The sequence below is a fragment of the Schistosoma haematobium genome, chromosome 4 (assembly GCF_000699445.3).
Source record: "Schistosoma haematobium chromosome 4, whole genome shotgun sequence".
In the NCBI taxonomy this organism is placed as follows: Eukaryota; Metazoa; Platyhelminthes; class Trematoda; order Strigeidida; family Schistosomatidae; genus Schistosoma; species Schistosoma haematobium.
In genome coordinates, this window is record NC_067199.1 from 30685892 (window position 1) to 30707464 (window position 21573).

General features: G+C 39.1%; 1 protein-coding gene across 1 annotated transcript in view; it reads left to right on the forward strand.

Moving 5' to 3' along the window:
• The first annotated feature begins 19550 nt into the window (after positions 1–19550).
• GTF3C5 (General transcription factor 3C polypeptide 5) overlaps positions 19551–21573 on the forward strand; it is a 32013-nt gene continuing 29990 nt past the window's right edge. Inside the window, exon 1 of the mRNA XM_051216188.1 lies at positions 19551–19952. Coding sequence (XP_051066754.1) covers positions 19842–19952 — 111 coding nt within the window. The 5' untranslated portion in view covers positions 19551–19841. The remainder of the gene's footprint in view (positions 19953–21573) is intronic.

Below are 21573 nucleotides of genomic sequence, written 5' to 3' on the forward strand. Positions count from 1 at the left end.
CTCTCGTAATAACGTGATTGTCTATAATATACCTGACAAAATCCCTATTAAAACTGTAAGGAACTCGATATTAAAAGCATTCAACCTTCAAGACAGTCCATACCAATGCATTCGACTTAATAAAAAGCACCAGAAATACTCGTGCCAGGTGTTGTCCTGATTCGATTCTCATATATTAGCTGAACAGTTCAAAGAATCCGAACGGCTAATCTGTGCCCTCACGAAGTTTAGAAACGGTCTTATAGTCCCAGATAAGACCACTAACCAAAGACTTACTCAAAAACGTACCTTGAACGAAAATAAAGGTGTTGAGATCATAACAAATCACGATGCATTAGCTGTTGGATCCACTGATGCAGCTACCCTATCTCGTGTTATCGAGTACTCTGATTTACCAACGAAGAGTGCTAATTTGCCTATTATACCTGTAGTGACATCTAATAACCAATGTAGATCTAACGACGACACTAATCCGATGTTTTCCAGTTTACCATTAGAAGCCCATAAGCAAATACCTAGTTATAATGCGACAGCTCTTAAAACACTGTCAAGATTAAAATGTCTATGCCACTTAAGAAGAACGTATGTACAGAACCTTCTGGGTCTAGGCCCAATAACAAAAATATTACGACGCCCCTACCAAATAAAAATAAGAACATACTTCCCGACACCATGCTTTAACCTACGCATTGTAGGGGAGTTTATAAGGGCACACTTGATTCAACTGTCTCACAAGATGGCCACTACAATCACGGTGTAAGCAGGCCTAATATTAGACAGACCGCAGTGAACCAATGTGCCCCACGGTTACTCTCAAACGTTTTAAATAATCAACCTTTAAGACCTAACTTTTCTCGACACTTTCCATTCGGGCAAGATGGACTACTAGGTTACTCACCATCAACCCAACCCCAACTAGCAGGTGCCTGTCTAAACTGTCCGCCTAGTCAAGTTCAACAAATCAATCCATTCTATCAAAATAATTATTAAATGACCTTCAGAATTCCCTGGTCTCACTAGCAATACAGTTTGCTCAAGCGATAGCTCATATGACCAGTCAAATATAACAAACCACAGTCTATGCAAATTTAAAATACAGAACATCGATAGGGGAGCTCTCGGTTTTTTACACTCCATACTCCCTTTTTAAACTTATTACTTATCAATGCACGTCCAGTTCTGAACAAAATTTCATCCTTGAGAACATTAGCTTTTCTAACCAAGCCTTCTTTCATACTTATCGCTGAAACATGGTGCTCTCAAGCAGTATCTGATTCGGAATTGAATATCCAGAACTATCGACTCTATCGCTGTGACAGAGAAACTAAACGATGAGGTGGTTGTATTATATATGCTTTGGATACCCTAACAACTAATAAAGTTGAAGATGGTGTCCTGAATAGTTTACCACAATCAGTCTGGATATCAGTCACCACCCTGAATCATAGTCTACTCCTTGGAGCTCCTGATGGTTCGAATAATGGGAATGATCTTATTATCAATGCATTCATACATGCATCTGCTCTAAACTTTAATGCTAAGGTTATCACTGGAGATTTCAATTATCCTGGGATTTACTGGAGTACCGGTAGTTGTCAGTCATGCAGTGAATGGATCTTGGCAACCATTAACATGCACTGCTGGTCACAGTGGGTTCGTGCCTCAACTATAGGCGATAGTATACTTCATCTAATATTTAGTAGAGAGATGTCATCCTACTATCTGTAAAAGTATACGATGAATTTGAAAGCAGTGATCATAAAATAGCAGTTTGTGCTCTCCCTATCTATCCATCTTATAATCGACCCATTCAAAAAACCTGTCAATATGGAGACCATAAACATGCTGACTGGGACCTCCTGCATTCACTGATTAAACTTTCAGACTGGGATAACTTTTTTTCATGTGATAGTCATTACTGAGGAGCTACTAGCACTTATTACTAACTCAAAAGTAAAAAACTTAACTCTTCTTTTCGATAAACGCGCCAAGGCAACGCAAAATGTTGATATACCATGCATCCAGCACAATAGCACTTTTATATACGACTCCAAAACTATAGCAGATCTTTTCAGTGGTATTTCTGCGAATGGTGTAGAAATCATAAGTGGCTCTGCTTCAAGAGTTATGTGCGTGACTAGCAACTCAATAAAGTCTATCTCCTTCACATGCATGAAAATTAATAAAGTTATTGTAGCGGTAAATAAATCCCCAAAATAAATAGCTATGTAAGTTTTCGACATTGGATGCTGACCATATGTTTTAGTGGACTCATCTAGCTGAAGGCGCTCGGTCAGGCATCCGCACCAGATCACGTGTGGTAACGCCGTGCTCAACATCAACCGCAATCGCTAGCCAGATTAGATCAGAGAATTCCGATATATTGGTCATCGCCAAATATACTCTTCCGATCTCCTCGACTCTGTCTTTTGATTTCTCTGGGTGGGAACGAAATACATTAGAAGGTGTTACTGGTAGAAGCGTTGTCAAACACTGAATACCTGTGACATCATCATTGGTGAGACTGACGTGATCTGGTACACCTAATTGCAACTGTGAGTCTGTTCCTTTTTGGGATTTTTATATATCATTGCCTTATTTTTTATTTTTTTTTAAACATTGTGATTTTTTTCGTGTTTTTTCTTGGATATATATATATTTTCCCCTCGTTCATTATCGTACTTCATACTTCATGACTGAACAGACACCTAACGTACTCAAGCTTAAGACTTTGTCCCCACCTTCGTTTCAACTGATGCCTTTCTGGCCCGACAACATCGAAGCCTGGTTTTGCTACGCGGAAGCCGACTTCCACGAGCACGGCGTGATCGACACACGTGCACAATTCCTCGCAGTAGTCAAGGCACTACCGCGCGAATTCAAAAGGTATGTAACACCTAGTATGTTTACTAGTGATGTTTCCGATCCTTACGAAATATTAAAACGCTCGATTCTTAAACGAGGAGACCTAACCGATCGACAAAGGTTAGATCAACTCTTCAATAACATCGACCTGCAACACGGTTCTGCGTCGGACATGTTGCAACGGATGAGAGAGGTAATAGGCCCAAGAACTTTCGACGAAGGTCTATTCAAACAACTCTTCTTGTCAAAACTTCCCCAACAGGTGCAAGCAGTTCTGGTCTCGTTCCAGAACAACGCCTTAGACGAGCTAGCTGCATCTGCCGACCGCATTTTAGAAATTACGAAACCTTCTACCACCGAGGTATTTTCAGTCAAAGAAAAACCTCAAACGACTCAGAATGATATAAACGACTTATGTCACACACTCACGCGTTATCTTAGTCTTCGTACCGACCGTAAGAGATCGCGCACACCACGTAGAAGCATTTCTCGTAAGCGATCTGTCTCTAGACCACGAGAGACAGATAACCCCGACTGGTGCTGGTATCATAACCAGTATGGAAAGTTTTCCAGAAATTGCAGAAAACCCTGCAATTTTCCCAACACGAAACCGACTGATTCGAAAAGCAATTCGGGAAACTTCCAAACCGGCACGCGTTAACGGCAACCGTAGCCGGCGAACAAAGCCGTCTGTTATTCGTCACAGATGTGACAACGAGAGTTCGCTACCTCGTCGACACTGGCGCAGAAGTTAGCGTTCTCCCAGCAAATCCTAACGACCGGCTTCACGAATCGACCCTAAACTTACAGGCGGCAAACGGAAAACCGATCGCTACGTATGGCAAAAGGTACGTTTACCTTAACGTGGGTTTACGCAAACCGATACACTGGATTTTCGTTGTTGCAGATGTTTCTATACCAGTCATTGGTATGTACCTTCTACAACACCACAATCTGATCATCGACACTCGCAAACGGAGGCTAGTAGACGGAAACACTAATTTGTTCGTTTGCGTAACTTCTTTTACTGGTTGTAGAGTATCCCCAGTCACAGTTAAACATATGATAGACCCAATCTATCAACCACTACTCGATAAGTACCCTGGGATACAACAAACTCAACCGAAACTGCCGTGTGTAACCAGCAATGTTACACATCACATCACGACTACAGGACCACCTGTATTCTCTAAAGCACGACGACTAGCTCCCGAAAAGCTAAGGTTAGCGAAAAACGAATTCGATCACATGATGGACTTAGGAATCATACGACCGTCAAGTAGCCCATATGCATCTCCGTTGCACATGGTCCCTAAAAAGGACAGCAACGATTGGCGTTCAACTGGTGACTATCGGCGATTGAACGCGAAAACCATTCCCGATCGTTACCCGTTGCCTCACATTCACGATTTGACAGCTACCTTGAAAGTTACAACTGTCTTTTCGAAAATCGACTTAGTTAAAGCATATAACCAAATCCCTATGGCTACTGACGACATACAGAAAACAGCTATCATAACTCCCTTCGGACTCTATGAATTTTTGCGAATGCCTTTCGGTCTAAGGAACGCTGCTCAAACATTCCAAAGATTCATAGATGACGTTTTTCGAGGTCTCAACTTCGTACACGCGTATGTTGATGACTGTCTAATCGCAAGTCCGGACAGAGAAACACATCTCAAGCATCTGGATCTTGTTTTCGAACGACTTCAAAAACATGGCATTACTGTAAACGTTCAGAAATGCCAATTCGGAACCGACTCGTTAGACTTTCTGGGACACACTATCGATGCTCAAGGCATTCGACCTCTTAGGACCAAAGTGGCGGCCATTCTGGATTACCCAGAACCGACCACCGTCAAGCAATTACGCACGTTCAACGGCCTGGTAAGTTTCTATAGACGTTTCATACCGAAATGCGCATTACTTATGAAACCTCTGACCGACCAACTTCGTGGAAATGCGAAATCCATTAATTTGGACGACACCGCACGAAAAGCATTCTCCACAGTTAAGGAACTGATTGCTAAAGCAACAATGCTCGCACATCAGGACACCCGAGCACCCATTAGCATCGCAGTAGACGCATCCGACTCGGCAATCGGAGGAGTCTTACAACAATGGGTTAACAACTCCTGGCAACCCTTGGCATTTTTCTCTAGAAGGTTGCTAGACACCGAATCGAGGTACAGCACATTCGGTAGGGAACTTCTAGCTATGTATTGTGCTGTACGGCATTTCCAACACTATATCGAAGGCCGTGAATTCACTCTTTTCACGGACCATAAACCGCTCACTTTCTCGCTAAGCTCTCCTTCTAACAAGTACTCTCCCCGTGAGTCTCGACAACTGGACTACATTTCGCAGTTTACTTCGGATATTCAACACATCTCTGGAGCAAACAATCTAGTTGCAGACGCTTTATCTCGCATAACTTCCTTGAACAGTTTCCAAGGAATCGACCTTCTTAAACTCGCCGAGCTTCAAAAAGAAGACAGTGATCTTCAGCACGAGTTATCGTCCACAACACTTAAACTACGCATCAAACAGATGAGAACAGGTAAGGAAACCTTACTTTGTGACACATCTACAGGTAGGGATCGCCCAATCGTGCCGAAACATTATCGACGCAATGTCTTCAACACATTGCACAAACTTTCTCATCCAGGTGTTCGTGCAACCATCAAGCTTATAGCAGAAAGGTTTTGCTGGCCTGGAATGAATAAAGACGTGAGGGAGTGGGCACGCTCCTGTGTAAGCTGCCAAAAATCCAAGGTTATCAGACACAATAAATGTCCCTTAGGCTCGTTTAAAACTCCCGATGCTCGTTTCGACCATGTTCATCTGGATTTGGTAGGACCTTTACCAGATTCAAATGGATACTCTTATCTCTTAACCTGCGTAGACCGTTTCACTCGATGGCCAGAAGCAGTGCCTATCAAGGACATCACTGCTGAAACAGTGGCCCGCACCTTTGTCGAACGATGGGTAGCAAACTTCGGTTGCCCTTCAACCATCACTACAGACCGCGGACGTCAGTTTGAATCTGAACTTTTCCGTCGTCTGACCACACTTTTAGGAATCACTCGCTTCCGAACGACCGCCTACCATCCACAAGCAAACGGGTTGGTAGAACGTTTTCACCGACAACTAAAAGCTTCACTATCAGCTGTAAACGTTTCACAGTGGACCGACGCTCTTCCACTTGTCTTACTAGGTATCCGCAATGCAGTGAAAGCTGACATTGGATACACTGCGTCTCAACTCGTTTATGGAACGACACTTCGACTTCCAGGAGAATTCGTGGATCCTTCATCCTCTTCAATGAACATGGATCTAACCTCCTACACGAACAGGCTTACAAACGCAATGCGTTCAGTTAAACCTGTTTCCACTCGACCTCAATCAACTGATGTTTTCGTTCAACCTGACTTACGATATAGTACACACGTTTTCATTCGTCGAGACTCGCATCGACGACCCTTAGAATCAGCATACGAAGGACCCTTCAAAGTTCTTCAACGTGAATCTAAGTACTATATAGTCGACAAGAACGGAACAAACGATAGCATCAGCATCGATCGCTTAAAAGCAGCGTATTTAGAAGGAAATCCCATTCATGTCGACTTTCCTTCGGTACAATCGCACAACGTGACTCCTACACTCATAGTTCCTCAACCGACAACCAACACTAGCGATGATACTCCGAATGTATCTGAAAATAAACGTAAAACGACGCGTTCTGGAAGAAGAGTAAGATTTCCAGAACATTTAAACGACTACTGCACGTAAGGCACTACTCGACATTTTATATTATCCCAATCTTTCTTTTTAACGATATATAATTTTTTTTAAAAAAAAGACAATTTTATTATGCCTATATATTTATATTTTTATTTAAAAAAACAAAAAAACAAAACAAAAAAACATTTTTTTAACGCTATTACGTGTGCTTGAGTATATTTTCCATTTTTTCGCCGACATTGTGTTTTTACGCACATACGAGTGTATTTCGACATGCACTTACACTTTCTTTTTTCTTTTCCAGGACGACTGGAAAAGAACGATGCAGTTTACGAGGAGTCGAAATTTTCGTTGTAACTCTTTCTCTTTTTACTATGTTGTACCTCGGTCCCATATAGTAAGGAAAGACAACCAGACGCCGCTACACTTAGTAAGCTATCAGAAGAGTGTTTACCAACGACAAACTCGTTGGGTTTAAACTTCTGGCTGGCCACGTCTTAGGGTCGTCACTGCCCCACTAGGGGGGGGAGTGATCTGAAGCGGTAAATAAATCCCCAAAATAAATAGCTATGTAAGTTTTCGACATTGGATGCTGACCATATGTTTTAGTGGACTCATCTAGCTGAAGGCGCTCGGTCAGGCATCCGCACCAGATCACGTGTGGTAACGCCGTGCTCAACATCAACCGCAATCGCTAGCCAGATTAGATCAGAGAATTCCGATATATTGGTCATCGCCAAATATACTCTTCCGATCTCCTCGACTCTGTCTTTTGATTTCTCTGGGTGGGAACGAAATACATTAGAAGGTGTTACTGGTAGAAGCGTTGTCAAACACTGAATACCTGTGACATCATCATTATAAATGCCCTTAAGCTTTCGAGAGGTCATGAAGCTGACGGGATTCCATCCTTCCTCTACAAATATGGTGGTCCAGATATTCCACTTCTTCTATAGCTGTTTACTCTCTTTGTGGAAACTGGTTCTTACTCTTACTGTCGGAAAACCGCATACATCATACCACGTTACAAATTTGGAGATAAGACTGACATGAACAAATGTCGGCCGATAAATATTGCTCCACTTATCTCTAGGATTATAGAAAAAATTATAAGTGATGAACTTTCCAACTATTTAATCGCTGCAAAATTTATCAGTGATACTCAACATGGATTTCTTAAAAATCGTTCTTGCATGACATGTCATTTTAACTTCTTTAATTTAGTCTATTCTCTACGCAGCCGAGGATATCTAGTCTTAGTGCTATATCTGGACATTTCTAAAGCCTTCGACATGGTTAGCCATCAACTTCTTATAAGTAAAGTCTCATCTTACGGGATTCAAAATCCTTTGCTAGCTTGGTTTGATTCCTTTCTCAGCAATCGACATCAAATAGTTAAAATTACCTCTTCATAGTCTAACGCTGTCCATGTTAGAAGTGGCGTATATAAGGTAGTGTCTTGGACTCTTTGCTGTTTTTAGTGTTTGTCAATGATATTTGTGAAAGTTTTCGTGTAGGTATGCCCCTTCTATGTGCAGATGATCTTAAAATAGCATATTCATTTTCTTCACAGGAGCTGAAAAATATGCAAAATTGCCTCAGCATGGAGCTCGACAAGGTAGCACAGTGGTGCCTAAAATGGCAACTAGAGCTTAATACGGCTAATTTGAATGGATGTGCTTCAGAGATACATCACTCAACATAGATCTTACCATAAGTGGTGAAGTGCTATCTAGGTTACATACAATAATAGACTGAGGACTTAGGTACTCCCAGGACTTGTCGTTTACAGAACAGATATTGAAACAGACCTCTAGGTCTCAACGTCTAATAGGTTACATAACTCGAGACCTTTATAACGAGTCATGTATTTTAATGTACAAAGTTTGTGTTCGACCACTTCTAGAATACTGCACGTTTATTCTTAGCAGTGCGCGCATAAATGATAAATTAAGGCTGGAATCAGTACAGAGTATTCCTGGAGCTGATTGTACCTTAACTTATAATTCTATACGTAAGAGACATGAGCTAGACCCTTTATGGAAAAGGAGACTAAACTAAGACTTATCTTTTTCTTCAAACTACGTAATAAACTATCCTTTACATCCAATCACGTGATTCAATATGCAGAAGCTTCTCATTATGACTTCCGTAATTCCTTGTCACTAGTGGAACATACTTATGCTAAATCATCTCTTTATATGAATCACTTTACCTGTAAATTTTCTAGACTCTCAAATAACTTACCACAATCTATCCGTACGATAAAATCACCCTCATTATTTGTTCGCTGCACCGATGCATACTGCTCCTCTGAAAATGTATTGAATGTTCTAGCACCTGTAAGTGTATCTCATTCCACAAGTGATATTACAGGAACTTTAAATGTTTTGCCATTTTTATTAGTGCATTCCCTAAGTAAAACAACCTACTTGCTGTCACTTTATGTTAACACCGTCCATAGCAACTTTAACTAATTTGAACAATATCTAACATCAACAGTATATCACTGTGTCACACGACACATGCATTTCGGTACACCTGATTGACATATTTTGGTAATTACTGCTTTGTTGTTCTGTGCTTTCTGTCTTCGTTTTAATTTCTCCAGTTGTGGATAATTATCATTAATTCGATCTGACACAGGAAATGACCTTAATTACGCTGTTCATAAATCAACAGGCTGGCCATTTAAGAAAAATTAAACGTTCCCGGTTGATGCATTGGATCGCTGTAATACATGTATTACCTAAACGATTACTGAACTAGTATACTGAAAACTTTCTTCTATCACATGTTTGTTTTCTACATCTAGTGTTGCTATTTATATCAAATTGATCATGCCTGTTAACTGGCGTGAATTCTGCAGTTATTATTTTCAGAATATATAAAATTATTATTAACTCTGTTTGATAAAGCGTGACCCACTGTTTATAGTTAAACATAAAAATAAGTTGAAGATATTCAGTACAAATCCATATACCCAAATAGAAACCGTTAAGTTTACAAGCGAATAACTGGAGAACTTGTCCACGTAATGACTCGAAATAAATAAACTAGTTGATTTGTCTGAAAGCTAAAATAGTCACGGAACTAAACGCTCTAAAGAGCTTATAGCAGCTAACGTGAAACTCAGTTTGTTCACATTTAATTCGCCTGGGCTCTTTTTGTTAACTTATTTAACGGACAGTCATTTGTACAATAACAGCTTATCTATATCATTGTACATTTATTATTATTACACTTGTGTGAATATGTATGCCTGAGCATTGCTAACTGCCTACTCAGATATTCATTCTGCTAGCCTTATCATTAGTTGATTAGTTGCTTAGACGAATCATTCATTTCACCTTGTATATATATGTACATTTAATTCATGTTCATTGTGCTCGCTTACTCGTAGTCGCTGACTCATTCACTTGCCTGCTAGTTTTCGGTACTACTCTTTCATGCTTGCTTACGTCCATGTAAATTGGGTATTTGTGTGTGGTCCCATAATAAGCGTAGTCAACACTTCGTTCTCGCCTTCTGATTAATACGTCGTTGAGGCGTTTTCTAGTGATGGTTATCAAGACGAACTGTATACGAAGTTTGGGGATTATATGAAATACCGACCAACACAATATGTTAAAGACTAAAATGTGCAGCGCTAGCGTGTGCTTTTTGACTTTTATAAAAGATAAGAAACATGTGAATACTTTTTAACAAACTATAACACAGTAAAGTGTTCATGTTGTTCTAATTTTTAACTTTTACGCCTGTTGCCCATTGTAAAGGATCCTTTTCACGTCGGCTTCCAAATCCAGGCGTGATGTCATTCACTTTCATTTTTTCCTTAAGAATTTCAAGCTACGACTGGCCTCGTGATGCAGTTCGGTGATTCCCGAAATGTGTCTTACTCACCTCTAACGTTTTGTCCAATTTTTTTCAAATGTAAGCTGGTTTTTTCTCTCTCACAGTAGGATTTTGCTGATAACATCCTGTGAAAGGACACTGAGTATATTGCGTAGACAATTGTTTATAAATACTCGTACGTCCTCATTGATGGTTTTAGTAGTTCTCCGAGTTTCAGCTACGTACATTATAACTAACTGCTTTGACGTTCATATTGAAGATTGTGAATTGAATGTTGGCTGACAGTTGCTTTCAGTTTCATATGCTTTTCAGTTGTAGAAATGCTATCCATGCCTTTCTAATTCTTGCCTTTTCGTCCAGAAGTTAAGGGTCTACTGAGTCTTTCACTTTCCTCTCCTTTGGATATGTTTCGTAATGCTCAGAACCCGTTGCTAAGGTTTTTCTTGGGTTCGATGAATTTGTAAATATCTCGAAGAAAGGCTGTGTTGAACACTTGGTATGCCGTTTCATAAGGTATCCTTGGTATCAGTTCCTTCTTGACCACTACCTGGGGGTGATCTGAAGCTATGTCAGCTTCTCTCCTAGTTCTTACATCTTCCACCAACCTTGTGAATTTTTTACCGTTCAAATATGGTCAATCCGGTTCTGTGTAGTGTGATGTGGTGAGAATCGTGTAGCTTTGCACATGCGTTTGTGGGTTAATATTGTGCCGCCCATAACCATTTCGCTTAATACACATAAAGTTGAAAATCTACCACCATTCTGGTTCCTTTCCCCTAGTTCATGTCGTCCGTGATATCTTCATACCCGATGTTGTTCAATTCGAGCTTGGCTTTTATGTCTCCCATCATGATTGTCAGATCCTTCCCTGAGCATTTCTCTACGATGGATTGCAACCTGTCGTAGAACTGATTCGTATCTTCATAATTGCTATCATTGATAGTTGTATAACATTTGATAACATTCATTGTAATTCCCTCCTTATTTGATTTGAAGGGTGCTTGGATGATTTATAATATTTCGAATTATTTGAATTGTAGTATGAACTAGGAATCCCAGAATTAACGCAACTGAATTAAGAATTAAGACACAAACACAAACGAATGTACTGTATTTGGAATTCGAAATCGTGCAACCAACAAGTACAAGAGTATCATTAGTTCGTTCAAACACCACATCCGCCACAGCTTAAATTGGAGTCTAGGCGTTTGTAATCAATCGTACGTCTTCTTCTCAAATTCATCCTGAGTCTGTCTGACATTGTATTGGAAAAGGATTCTGTATTATCTAGAATTTGCTCATTAGCATTAGAATTAACAACGGAAATTGGAACAGACTCACCTGGTTCCTGAAATTGTATTTGATCAACATGTCGACTGTGTGTACTTGATTCACTGGCGTCTAGAATTCGCACCATCGATTTTCAGACATTCTTCAGAACAATACCCGTAGATGGTCGAAGATCATTTCCCCGATAGTATGTAACTTCTGCAGACTCCAAACATCTCATATTCGACAGAAGAATTCCTCCTTTCACTAACTTCGCTGAAGTCTTCTTCGTCACCGAATGTCAGGCATTTCTATATTGCAATAGAAAGGTATCTACTCCCCTCTCCAGCTCATTAAATTTTGAGGCGGCTATAGAATCAATAGCAGTCTTTAATATCGTGACAAAATTCTCTGCCTGACCATTAGAACACGGATGTCTGGGAGCGGTAAACAGATGTTTGCACCATATACCGTTCAACCAGGTAGTGACTGCATCTGCAACAAAGTGAGAGCCATCATCAGTGACTAACACCATAGGAACCCCTTCTCGACTAAACACCTTTCTTAATGCTTAGATTGTGAAATCAGAATTTGGTGAAGTTGTAAAAAAAACTTCAGGCCACTTTGAAAAAGAATCAGTAACTACTAGTGCATAGTATTTGCCAAGAAACGAACCACAATAGTCAGCATGAATTCTCTGCCAGACCTCAGACGATACTCGCCATGACGTCCACTTCGAAGGATGATTTTTCAACTAATGACACTTCTCGCAATTGTTTGCCGTACGACATATATCTGCGTTTATCTCTGGCCACCAACATGTGAGCCTTGCCAGGGACTTCGTTTTCTCAACACCTAAATGATCACTATGAAGATCTTCAAGAACAGATTTACGCAATGAAGGAGGAATGACAACACAGAATACCATCAGGAGTAGTAGATAGCTCATCCCGCTTTGAAAAATAGATAGGAAACCTACGTTTCAAATTAGCAGTCCAGCCTTTCCGTATAGCACTGAGTATACATCCAAAATATCTGCGAGTTTTTCTAATGAGATCTGAACGTCTCACTGGTAAAGGTTGCACTAACAAACAGTCCGAAGTATTCATAGGTTTATCTTGTAATGACTGTCGAGAAATGTGGTCAACATGTTGAATTTGTTTGACACTTCTGTGCTGAACCGTATAGTCATATGCACTCAAAGCAATACTCCATTGTTGAACCATAGCTGCTGAGGAACGTGCTAAGGATTTTTCAGGATGATAAATAAACTTTAAAGCTTCACGATCCGTAACAATAGTGAATTTCTTTCCGAATAAATATTTATGAAGTCTTTTAACAGCCCAAAACACAGCTAATGCTTCTCGCTGAGTCTGTGAATAACTTTGTTCAGTAACAGTAAGTTTGTGTGAAACACAAATAACTGGTCTACCTTCCTGTTCCAAAACTGCACCAATTCCCACAGGTGATGCATCAGTAATAAACACAGAATGTACATTAGGGGAATAAGTTCGAAGAACAACATCACTTTGAAGAAACTTTAGTAGACTTCGTAAGCATGACTCTTGTTCCTCACTCCATTTGAATGAATTGGATATCAAAATATTAAATAAACAATTTGCACGACAAGAAAAATTAGGAATAAAACGGGAATAGTATTGAAGAGCACACACTAGTGAACGTGATTCCGTAAGATTTTTTGGAGACGGTGCATTCGTTATTGGAGCTAGTCGTTTCATATCTGGTCTAATACCATTACCATCAACTAGGTATCCAAGACATTAAAAACTAGATACACAAAATGAACACTTATTTGGGTTCACTGTAATATTCTTCTCAATTAAACGACGCAATAAAGCAATAAGTCTCTGGTCATGAACTACCTTATTAGAACCATGAACAATGAGATCATCTTGATAAACTTCAAGATCACTAACTACTTTATTCATAACTTCCTGACATATGGCTGGAGAACAACTTAGACCAAATGGAAGAAAATTGTATTTGAACAGACCAAAAGGAGTGTTAATTGTCGTCAAAATAGATGAAGATTGATCTAAAGGAATTTGAAGATAAGCATCTTTTTGGTCAACTTTCGAAAACACTTTGGAACCATGAAGTCGATTTAGAATACCTTCAGCCTCTACCGTCGTGCACGTTTGCTTCAACAAACGGAAGTTCAGAGTTCATCTATAGTCACCACAAATTCTAGGTGTCTTGCCGTCCGACTTCAGTGGCGTGACGATAGGAGTGCCCCATGCTGAAGACTGAATTGGTTCAATTATGCCTTTCGCACACAAATCGTCTAATGTCTTATGTACTGCTTCTCGAAGACCATAAGGAATCATTCGTCTTTTAAGGAAGACTGGATCACCCTGCACTTGAAGTTTTATAGGCTGAATTTTCATACCTCCACTGCACTTAGCACACGTAGCTATTAAATCTTTAAGTAAAGTATCAGAATTTTCTTTAGAAACTAGGAAGGACAACTCCACTTTAAGCCTTTTCAAATTCTTTAAACCCAATATTGACAGTCCTGTTTCGCTAACTAAAAATTCACAAGGTATGTATGAAGAATTATCATCTCTGATTAGCAATTCACAACATCCTCGTATGAGCAGTCTATGTCCAGTAATCCCCAATATAGATACTTCAGTGGATCGTACCACAACGTTAGGATCTAAGGATTTCAAGTTCTTGAATGAAATAATGGACTCTATACTGCCTGTGTCCACAATAAAGTCAGGAAATGAACCAAGCGATGTATATAGTCGCTTTTGAATATGAGCATTACCGTTCGAAATAGTAGACAAAGATAAATGATCGCTAGAAACATCCGAATTATTGAGATTTAAATTACAAGATTTAGTACTACTTGAAACAAAATGGACAGTAGCTTTGCATACTGACTGAATGTGTCCTATCTTACCACATTTAATACATTTAGCATTACGAAATGCACATGAATTACGACAATGAAACTCTCAACATGATAAACATTTACCAAACTTCATCTCACCTTTGTGATTTGCTTTGTAATCCCTTGTTGAAACACCTATCATATTTACACGAGAATAGGAATCACTGTTAAATGAACGCAAGTTCGATTGACCCTGAAATTGTAGTTCATCATGACGACTAAGCAAATTATTGGAGATCTTCATCGACTGGATATCGAGTTCATTCAATGCTTCATAGTTAATACACGCAGTTCTAGCATCTTGAAAGGAACAGTTTGGCATTCTTAACAGCTCTCTTTCCAAACCCGGTATGTTAATTCCTGCAATTGATCGATCTCCCAGTTGCACATGAAGTTGGTCATGAAATTACGTTTAGCAGCTTGTTTCTGCAATTCAAGGATCTCCCGAACTCTTTGGTCATTTTGACGAACTATCTTATGAAATTTCGCCCCTTCACGGCATTCAAAACTGGTGCACTTTACATGATTTATTAATAGCTCCTTAAGAGTTGCATAAGGAAGTGAGATAGGTTTTTATGGATATGCCAAAGTTTTTAACAAGCTGTACGCTTCTCTCCCAATGAATGTCAGGAAATGTGCCACAATTTTATCACCTTTAACATTTTTCTTAATCATGCTCCAGATTTCAAACCTTTCTAAATAATTCTCAAAAGCTTCTGAAGTTGAACGAATGTCCAACTTTTCCATTGAAGGCTCCATCGCGACACCAGTATAATATTTCGAATTATTTGAATTGTAGTATGAACTAGGAATCCCAGAATTAACGCAACTGAATTAAGACACAAACACAAACGAATGTACTGTATTTGGAATTCGAAATCGTGCAATCAACAAGTACAAGAGTATCATTAGTTCGTCCAAACACCACATGATCCTAGATCCATGAGATTCTCATCTTATAAGTGCTTTACTTGCTTCTCTTGAGAGTATCAGAGCATCTCCCTGAATGTGAGACATTTTCTCCTTAATGACCAAAGTACAGCAGCATTTCTCTTGAATCTATCCTTTTCTGTCCAGCTTTGGCCCAATAGGTTTCACATATTGCAAGCACCGACAAGTTGTATCTCCACATTTACCTAGTCATTTGAACAGTCCTTCTTGTCCCTCACATTGTCCGGACATTCCATGTTGCTATATCATTTGTAACTCAGGTTGTTAAAAATGACATTAACCTCATGACTTTCGATAAATATTGGCTCTCACCATCAAGCGTCACAAATTCTCTGAAAGAAGATTCTTTAATTCTTAGCACAGAGTTTAAACAGTTTAATTTGGCAATTATGGTTAACGTATTTTTAGCAGGGTTGTTTACAACGGGATCTGGTGGTCAACCCTGTACCCAACCCTTCTTTTCCTGGGTTTGGGACCGGCAGTAAATCTAGAAGAGCTACAAGAGGAGTTAATCTTTAACTTCTAGCGGCTGCTAAAAATATTTTGAATTTAGGAAGAGGGCTAATTCCGAAAACTAAATACTATGAATCAGTGATATTCGTGTTGTTCCGTTGTACTATATAAACTTGTATTAATTTTAATTTGGTTATGTGTTCTCCGAAGAAGTCGCTTACATTAAGTCACGAAATGTCAGAAAATCTAATTTTTCTACTCGTTGGGATATTACAAATATATTATTTATTTATGTGACATTTTAGTAAGTGAAACAGGACCATATATACCGGTTTTTCGAAAGTTGGAAAAAGTTAGAATGAGGTTCTATTTGTTGGCTTCTAAAGGAGATTCTGATGCTTTGCTTGAAGACTGAATAGCTGCATGTGCTACGTGCAATGGAAGGATAAGAATTCAGCCTACAGAAATTCAGGCACAGGATGACCCAGTCAGTTTGAAGAGACGAATAATTCCTTGTGATTATCGAGAAGACAGTGAATGATCTGAATGCAAAAGTCATAATTTGACTGATCCAGTCTTCATCATGGGGCTCTCCTATTTTTACTCCCTTGAAGTCTGGTAGTAAGATTCCTAAAATATGCTACGATGATAAATTAACACAAAACTCTCGTTTGTTGAGGTAAATATACATGACGGTGGGAGCCAAGGTTTATTCCAGTCGACCTCACGGTTCTAAGGTATACTTGAAAATCGGCTTATAAGAAGCTTATTTTCAAATCCTCTCAGGGAAATCTTCATATATTTAAGAACAATTAACACTCCTTTACTTTATCCAGAAACATTTGGTTTACGTTGTTCTCCTAACCTATTACAGGAAATGATAAATGATGGAGCCAATGAAACCAACTGTGTTGAAGTTTATCAGGATGATCTTCTTATTCATGGTCCTGATAAGGCAGCTCATTATCAGAGACTTATTAATTTATTTCCTCGTCTATTGCGACGAATCCAAATACGTGTTCATTTTGTCTTCCTAGTTTTGAATATCTTGGATACCTGTTTGACGGTTTTAAACTAGATATGAAGTGACTAGCTCGACTGACAAATTCAGCCAAACAAATTCAGCATGCGAACTATACATCTCGACAATCACTACAAGACAAGTCTGTCAATACTCCAGACTGTTTATTGGTGCCACGCTAACCAGTGGGACGTCCAGATCCCATCAGAGCAACTCGCCGATACTTTGGATGTCTGCTCAGTGCTATACGAAAAGATTAGGATGCTAGTCTGAAAAGTAGATTTTTTAATCTATTATTAAAGTGGTATGAGTTATCCACTACTCCTGATTGTGTTTTGTTTTCAAATGATCGTGTTGTTGTTTCTCCTTCACTACGTAAATCTGTGCATGAAGATCTTTTGGGTTCTGAGAAAATCAAATCTCTGGCAAGTCTTACGTGTTTGTGGCTGAAAATAGTACCAGATACACGTCATGCAGCAAACAATTGTGAAAGGTGATATAAGCCGAAAGATCATCGTTCGAGGTGTGCTCCATGGCTAGTATCGCCTGGCAGTGAATTCATGTAGACTATTGTGATCCGTTTGTCATCAAATATCATGCACTTGTTGTTAGTGATTCTTTTTTCACAATTTCACCGAATTACGACCCAGCAATCTGAGTGTTAAGAGAAGTTTGTGTCAGGAAGGGGCACCGAAGGTATTAGTGACTGATAATGGCTATGATTTCGCTTAAAACATTGTTACTACCCGATTGAATGATAAACGGTTCAGACATCTGTTCACTGCTTACAGACACCCATGTTCTAATGATCAGACAGAAAATTTCGTCAAGACATTAAAAATTGCTACTTATTCCATTGCTGCTTAAATACTTGGTGAACTGAATAGGGACGTAAACACGTTTCTGCCACAACTTAGAAAAGCTAGGCATTCGTAATGAAAGAGACTTCACAACAAATTTTTGAAGGAAAGGATTCTCCGTCCGAACACGAAGCATTCAGAGTCTGCAGAATTTGCTGATTTTTGTGGGACAGATTTCCAACAATCATGATAATTGAGCTGAAGAATGCTGTTAAGTCTATGATTCAAATCTCAGGTGCTAATTATATAAGCGCGCAGCCGATATCTTGGGCAGATACTATTCTAAGAGTCTGACAAGTCTGTTCCAACGTCCATCGTTGATTCGCGTAGTTATGAGCACATTCTTGATCATACAGAGTCTGTACCCAATACAGAGCCGGACAGACGCATGATAAGATTAAGGAGGATATATGTAATAAATTACAGATGACTGGATTTCCATGCTGCGGAGAAAATGACGTTCGTGAACAATAATGTTTTCCTCTGCATCAGTATACGATTATTACAAATTCCTGAAATAAAACATTCAAATTTGCTCATCCGTTTTTATCAGCCTGAAACTGAATTGATTAACTTCATGAATGAACCAAACCTAATCAAATAATCTAACAAAAGCCAACTAAAGTATTTGTATCTTCCTTCATTTGAATTGACACTCGATGATCTATGAATAGAACAGGACGAGGACAAGTGAACTATTGGCATGCGAAACTCAGCAGGTGACGTTTGTTAACAGAGCCTGGAAAAAGAGAGATTAGGTCTTTTGTCTCGTGTTGAAGATTACTGTGGTTAAGCACTTAACTAATTTTTCCCTGACACTGTCTGGAGCATAAAAAGTATATCGATCATACCTGCAGAATTTTTGTGATTCTGCTATATCAAAACAACTTATTACTGGTACATTATTTTTTGGATTCTTCAAAAAACTGCATCCGTTTGCAGTTATTTTATTTGATATGGTTGGTAATTTCTTTCATCTGAAATGTGTTGTGTACCTGGTGTAAACTGTGATAATTTTGTCAGATAATGATGCAAAGAGGTCGAGTTAAAGTACCTATCAGGCTGTTTAAGGAGTCTGTTACAATCACAGTCGTATAGATTCGAACACCAGAATATTCCGTTCCCAAGCAACTACTTAATGCAGTATGCATCAGCTCATCAACAAGCGTACTGTGTTTCCAGTTTCCACTATATTTAGACTGTTCACAAATTTTTAGGGATATTCAACCTATTAATGAGTCCGTTACACTCCGAAACAGTTCTTAGGTGTTTAAATACTTTTGCTGCTGACCATAATGATCGAAGTTGGGTACCTGGGAATCGTGAGCTTCCGGAGCTAAGGGTACTGAGTCTGAGTTATTGTATGAAAATGACCACTAATATCATGGTGCACACAGATCACGAATCTCAGGCAGAAAGACATGAATATATTGGTTTCAACTGCTATCAAATAAACAAACTTTATTTAATCCAGTGCAACAAATGATCGAATAGTCTAATACTCGCAACTTGAAAACTTATTTAAGTGCCGTAAAACATTTTCTATTACTCAAAAATTGCTCTTAAGAAGCAGTCATCTCTCTATTTTGATCTAATCCTGTTACAGATTTAAAGCACTGGAGGGCAATCTGGTAGCTCAAGGTCACGCTCGGCATGTTCTCATTTTTCCTGTCAAGTTAGGGAGCTGTTTCTTTTTCCATTCTTTAGTATTCTAAATAATAAATAAAACACTTGTTCTCAAAGCTTTCAAGCCATACTTTATTCTTGGAACCACTTACTGTACCTTCAGATCACATTCAATATATTTTCGGAACAGATGTCATCGTTACAGTATCTGGCATTAGCTTACATATTAAATCCCTGGTCAAGCGCTTATTGACTACTTTGACGATCCTGAATTTAGATGGATTTAACATTTCCAAGTCATACATTCTATGGTGTTGAGTTCCCGGCAGTGGTAAATAATGTAGAGACTGCTATTGAAATGCTTGGTGGACTCAGTCAAATATCTGAGGTATGTTATATTCCAGATAATACTGTTAGTGTGTCCGCAGTATTTTTCAATTTAAATGCTCATCTCAATTTCGTTATGGTTGTTAATTGCATTGGTGACAAGTTTATGTTCGTAATGCGTTCAATATGAAGTCACTTACACATAATAACTGTCACCAATTAAAATTCTGTTAATATCGCAGCATATAGGATGCTTTACTTTGTCCACGATTTGTTAGCTAAGAATAATCTTTCGTGATCATGCTCTAAATAGTCGTACTTGTTTCTCATTTGTCATGTGTACTATTGGTCTATTGTCTATTAGATCTGTGTTGTCTTCAGCTAACGTTTTATTTTCAGGGTTGGGAACCAAACACATTTACAAATCAAAGTTTTCGCAACGGAGTTTTCTCTGTTTATGTCTTAGTCTAATTACAGTGATTCACGCTGCCTCTTTCAAGTCGTCCGTTATTTTAGCTGCCAAGAAATAGCTGCTGTCTAGTGTCATATGTCCTGATTGACGAGTCTTTACCTTTAGGTTCCACGTCATTAATATGCACTTAAAAACGGATGAGTGGTATAATCAAAAACGGTACTTGCTCTTAAAAGACATTTTGTTGTCTCCGCATTTCACTTAAAATCCCTCATCGCAATTCTCTTTATGTGGCAATGTCCACACAGCGGTGATGCTATTTCATCATCCTCAATGTGGTAAAATTCAAATATTGTACTTATGCTACTAACCGTCCGTAGATAGTAATTTTATAAAACGAATTTATTATACTAGTATTAAGAATAGCACAGCGTTAGTGACCTGTTTGATAAATGTTACTTTTTCAATCTCTTATTATTACCTTAATCATACATCTTCTGAAGGCATAAAGTATCTGATATACACGGGAGCAGTTTCGCGAATAATACTAGTTTATAGTTTTGCACTCTAAATGGCCATTTTCACTTTCCTACACAACGGCTACTAATTCTGCATGTACGCTTTTGCATAACTGTTAACGAGTTACTTCCGGTTTCCACCAGTTCATGTTAGGTTGATGTCCATTACCTAGAAAACGATTTACAGTTGATTTATTTGTTTTCTATAATCTAACTGCATAGGAAGCTGATTTTTTCCCCGAATTTCTAAATTATTTGCACTTTCAGACGTACATTACTCTGTTTGGCCCTTAATGCCCTGGTATAGCCGAGAGTGGTGTGGGCCCGCCCTCCCTCTCGAAATGCTCTCACGCGGCCACGCGTATACAGCCTCTGCCAGGGAAGTCCTACTCACTGCCTTCTCTCACCACGGATGTTGTTTACGAAATTGAGAGGACGAAAAGCGAATGTCCAAACCAATGGTGCACATGGGCTCCAGTATCCTGCGGGAACAAATGGCGTATGAACCAATCGTTGGCCACCGGCTACCATGGGACTGCATCTCCTCATGATGCTCCACTGCCTTATGGGTTAGACCTTTAGGTCAAAGGCTCGGGGTGTGGCCCCTTAAGAAAACCACCTGCTTCGGTCTAGGCACTCGGGCAGTATCCAAGCCCTCACACAAATTGAATGATCTATGTGGCGCATATCTCTTTGGCGCCTCCTTGTACCAATGTTTATGTGTTTAAATAAATAAATAATAAACATTGCTC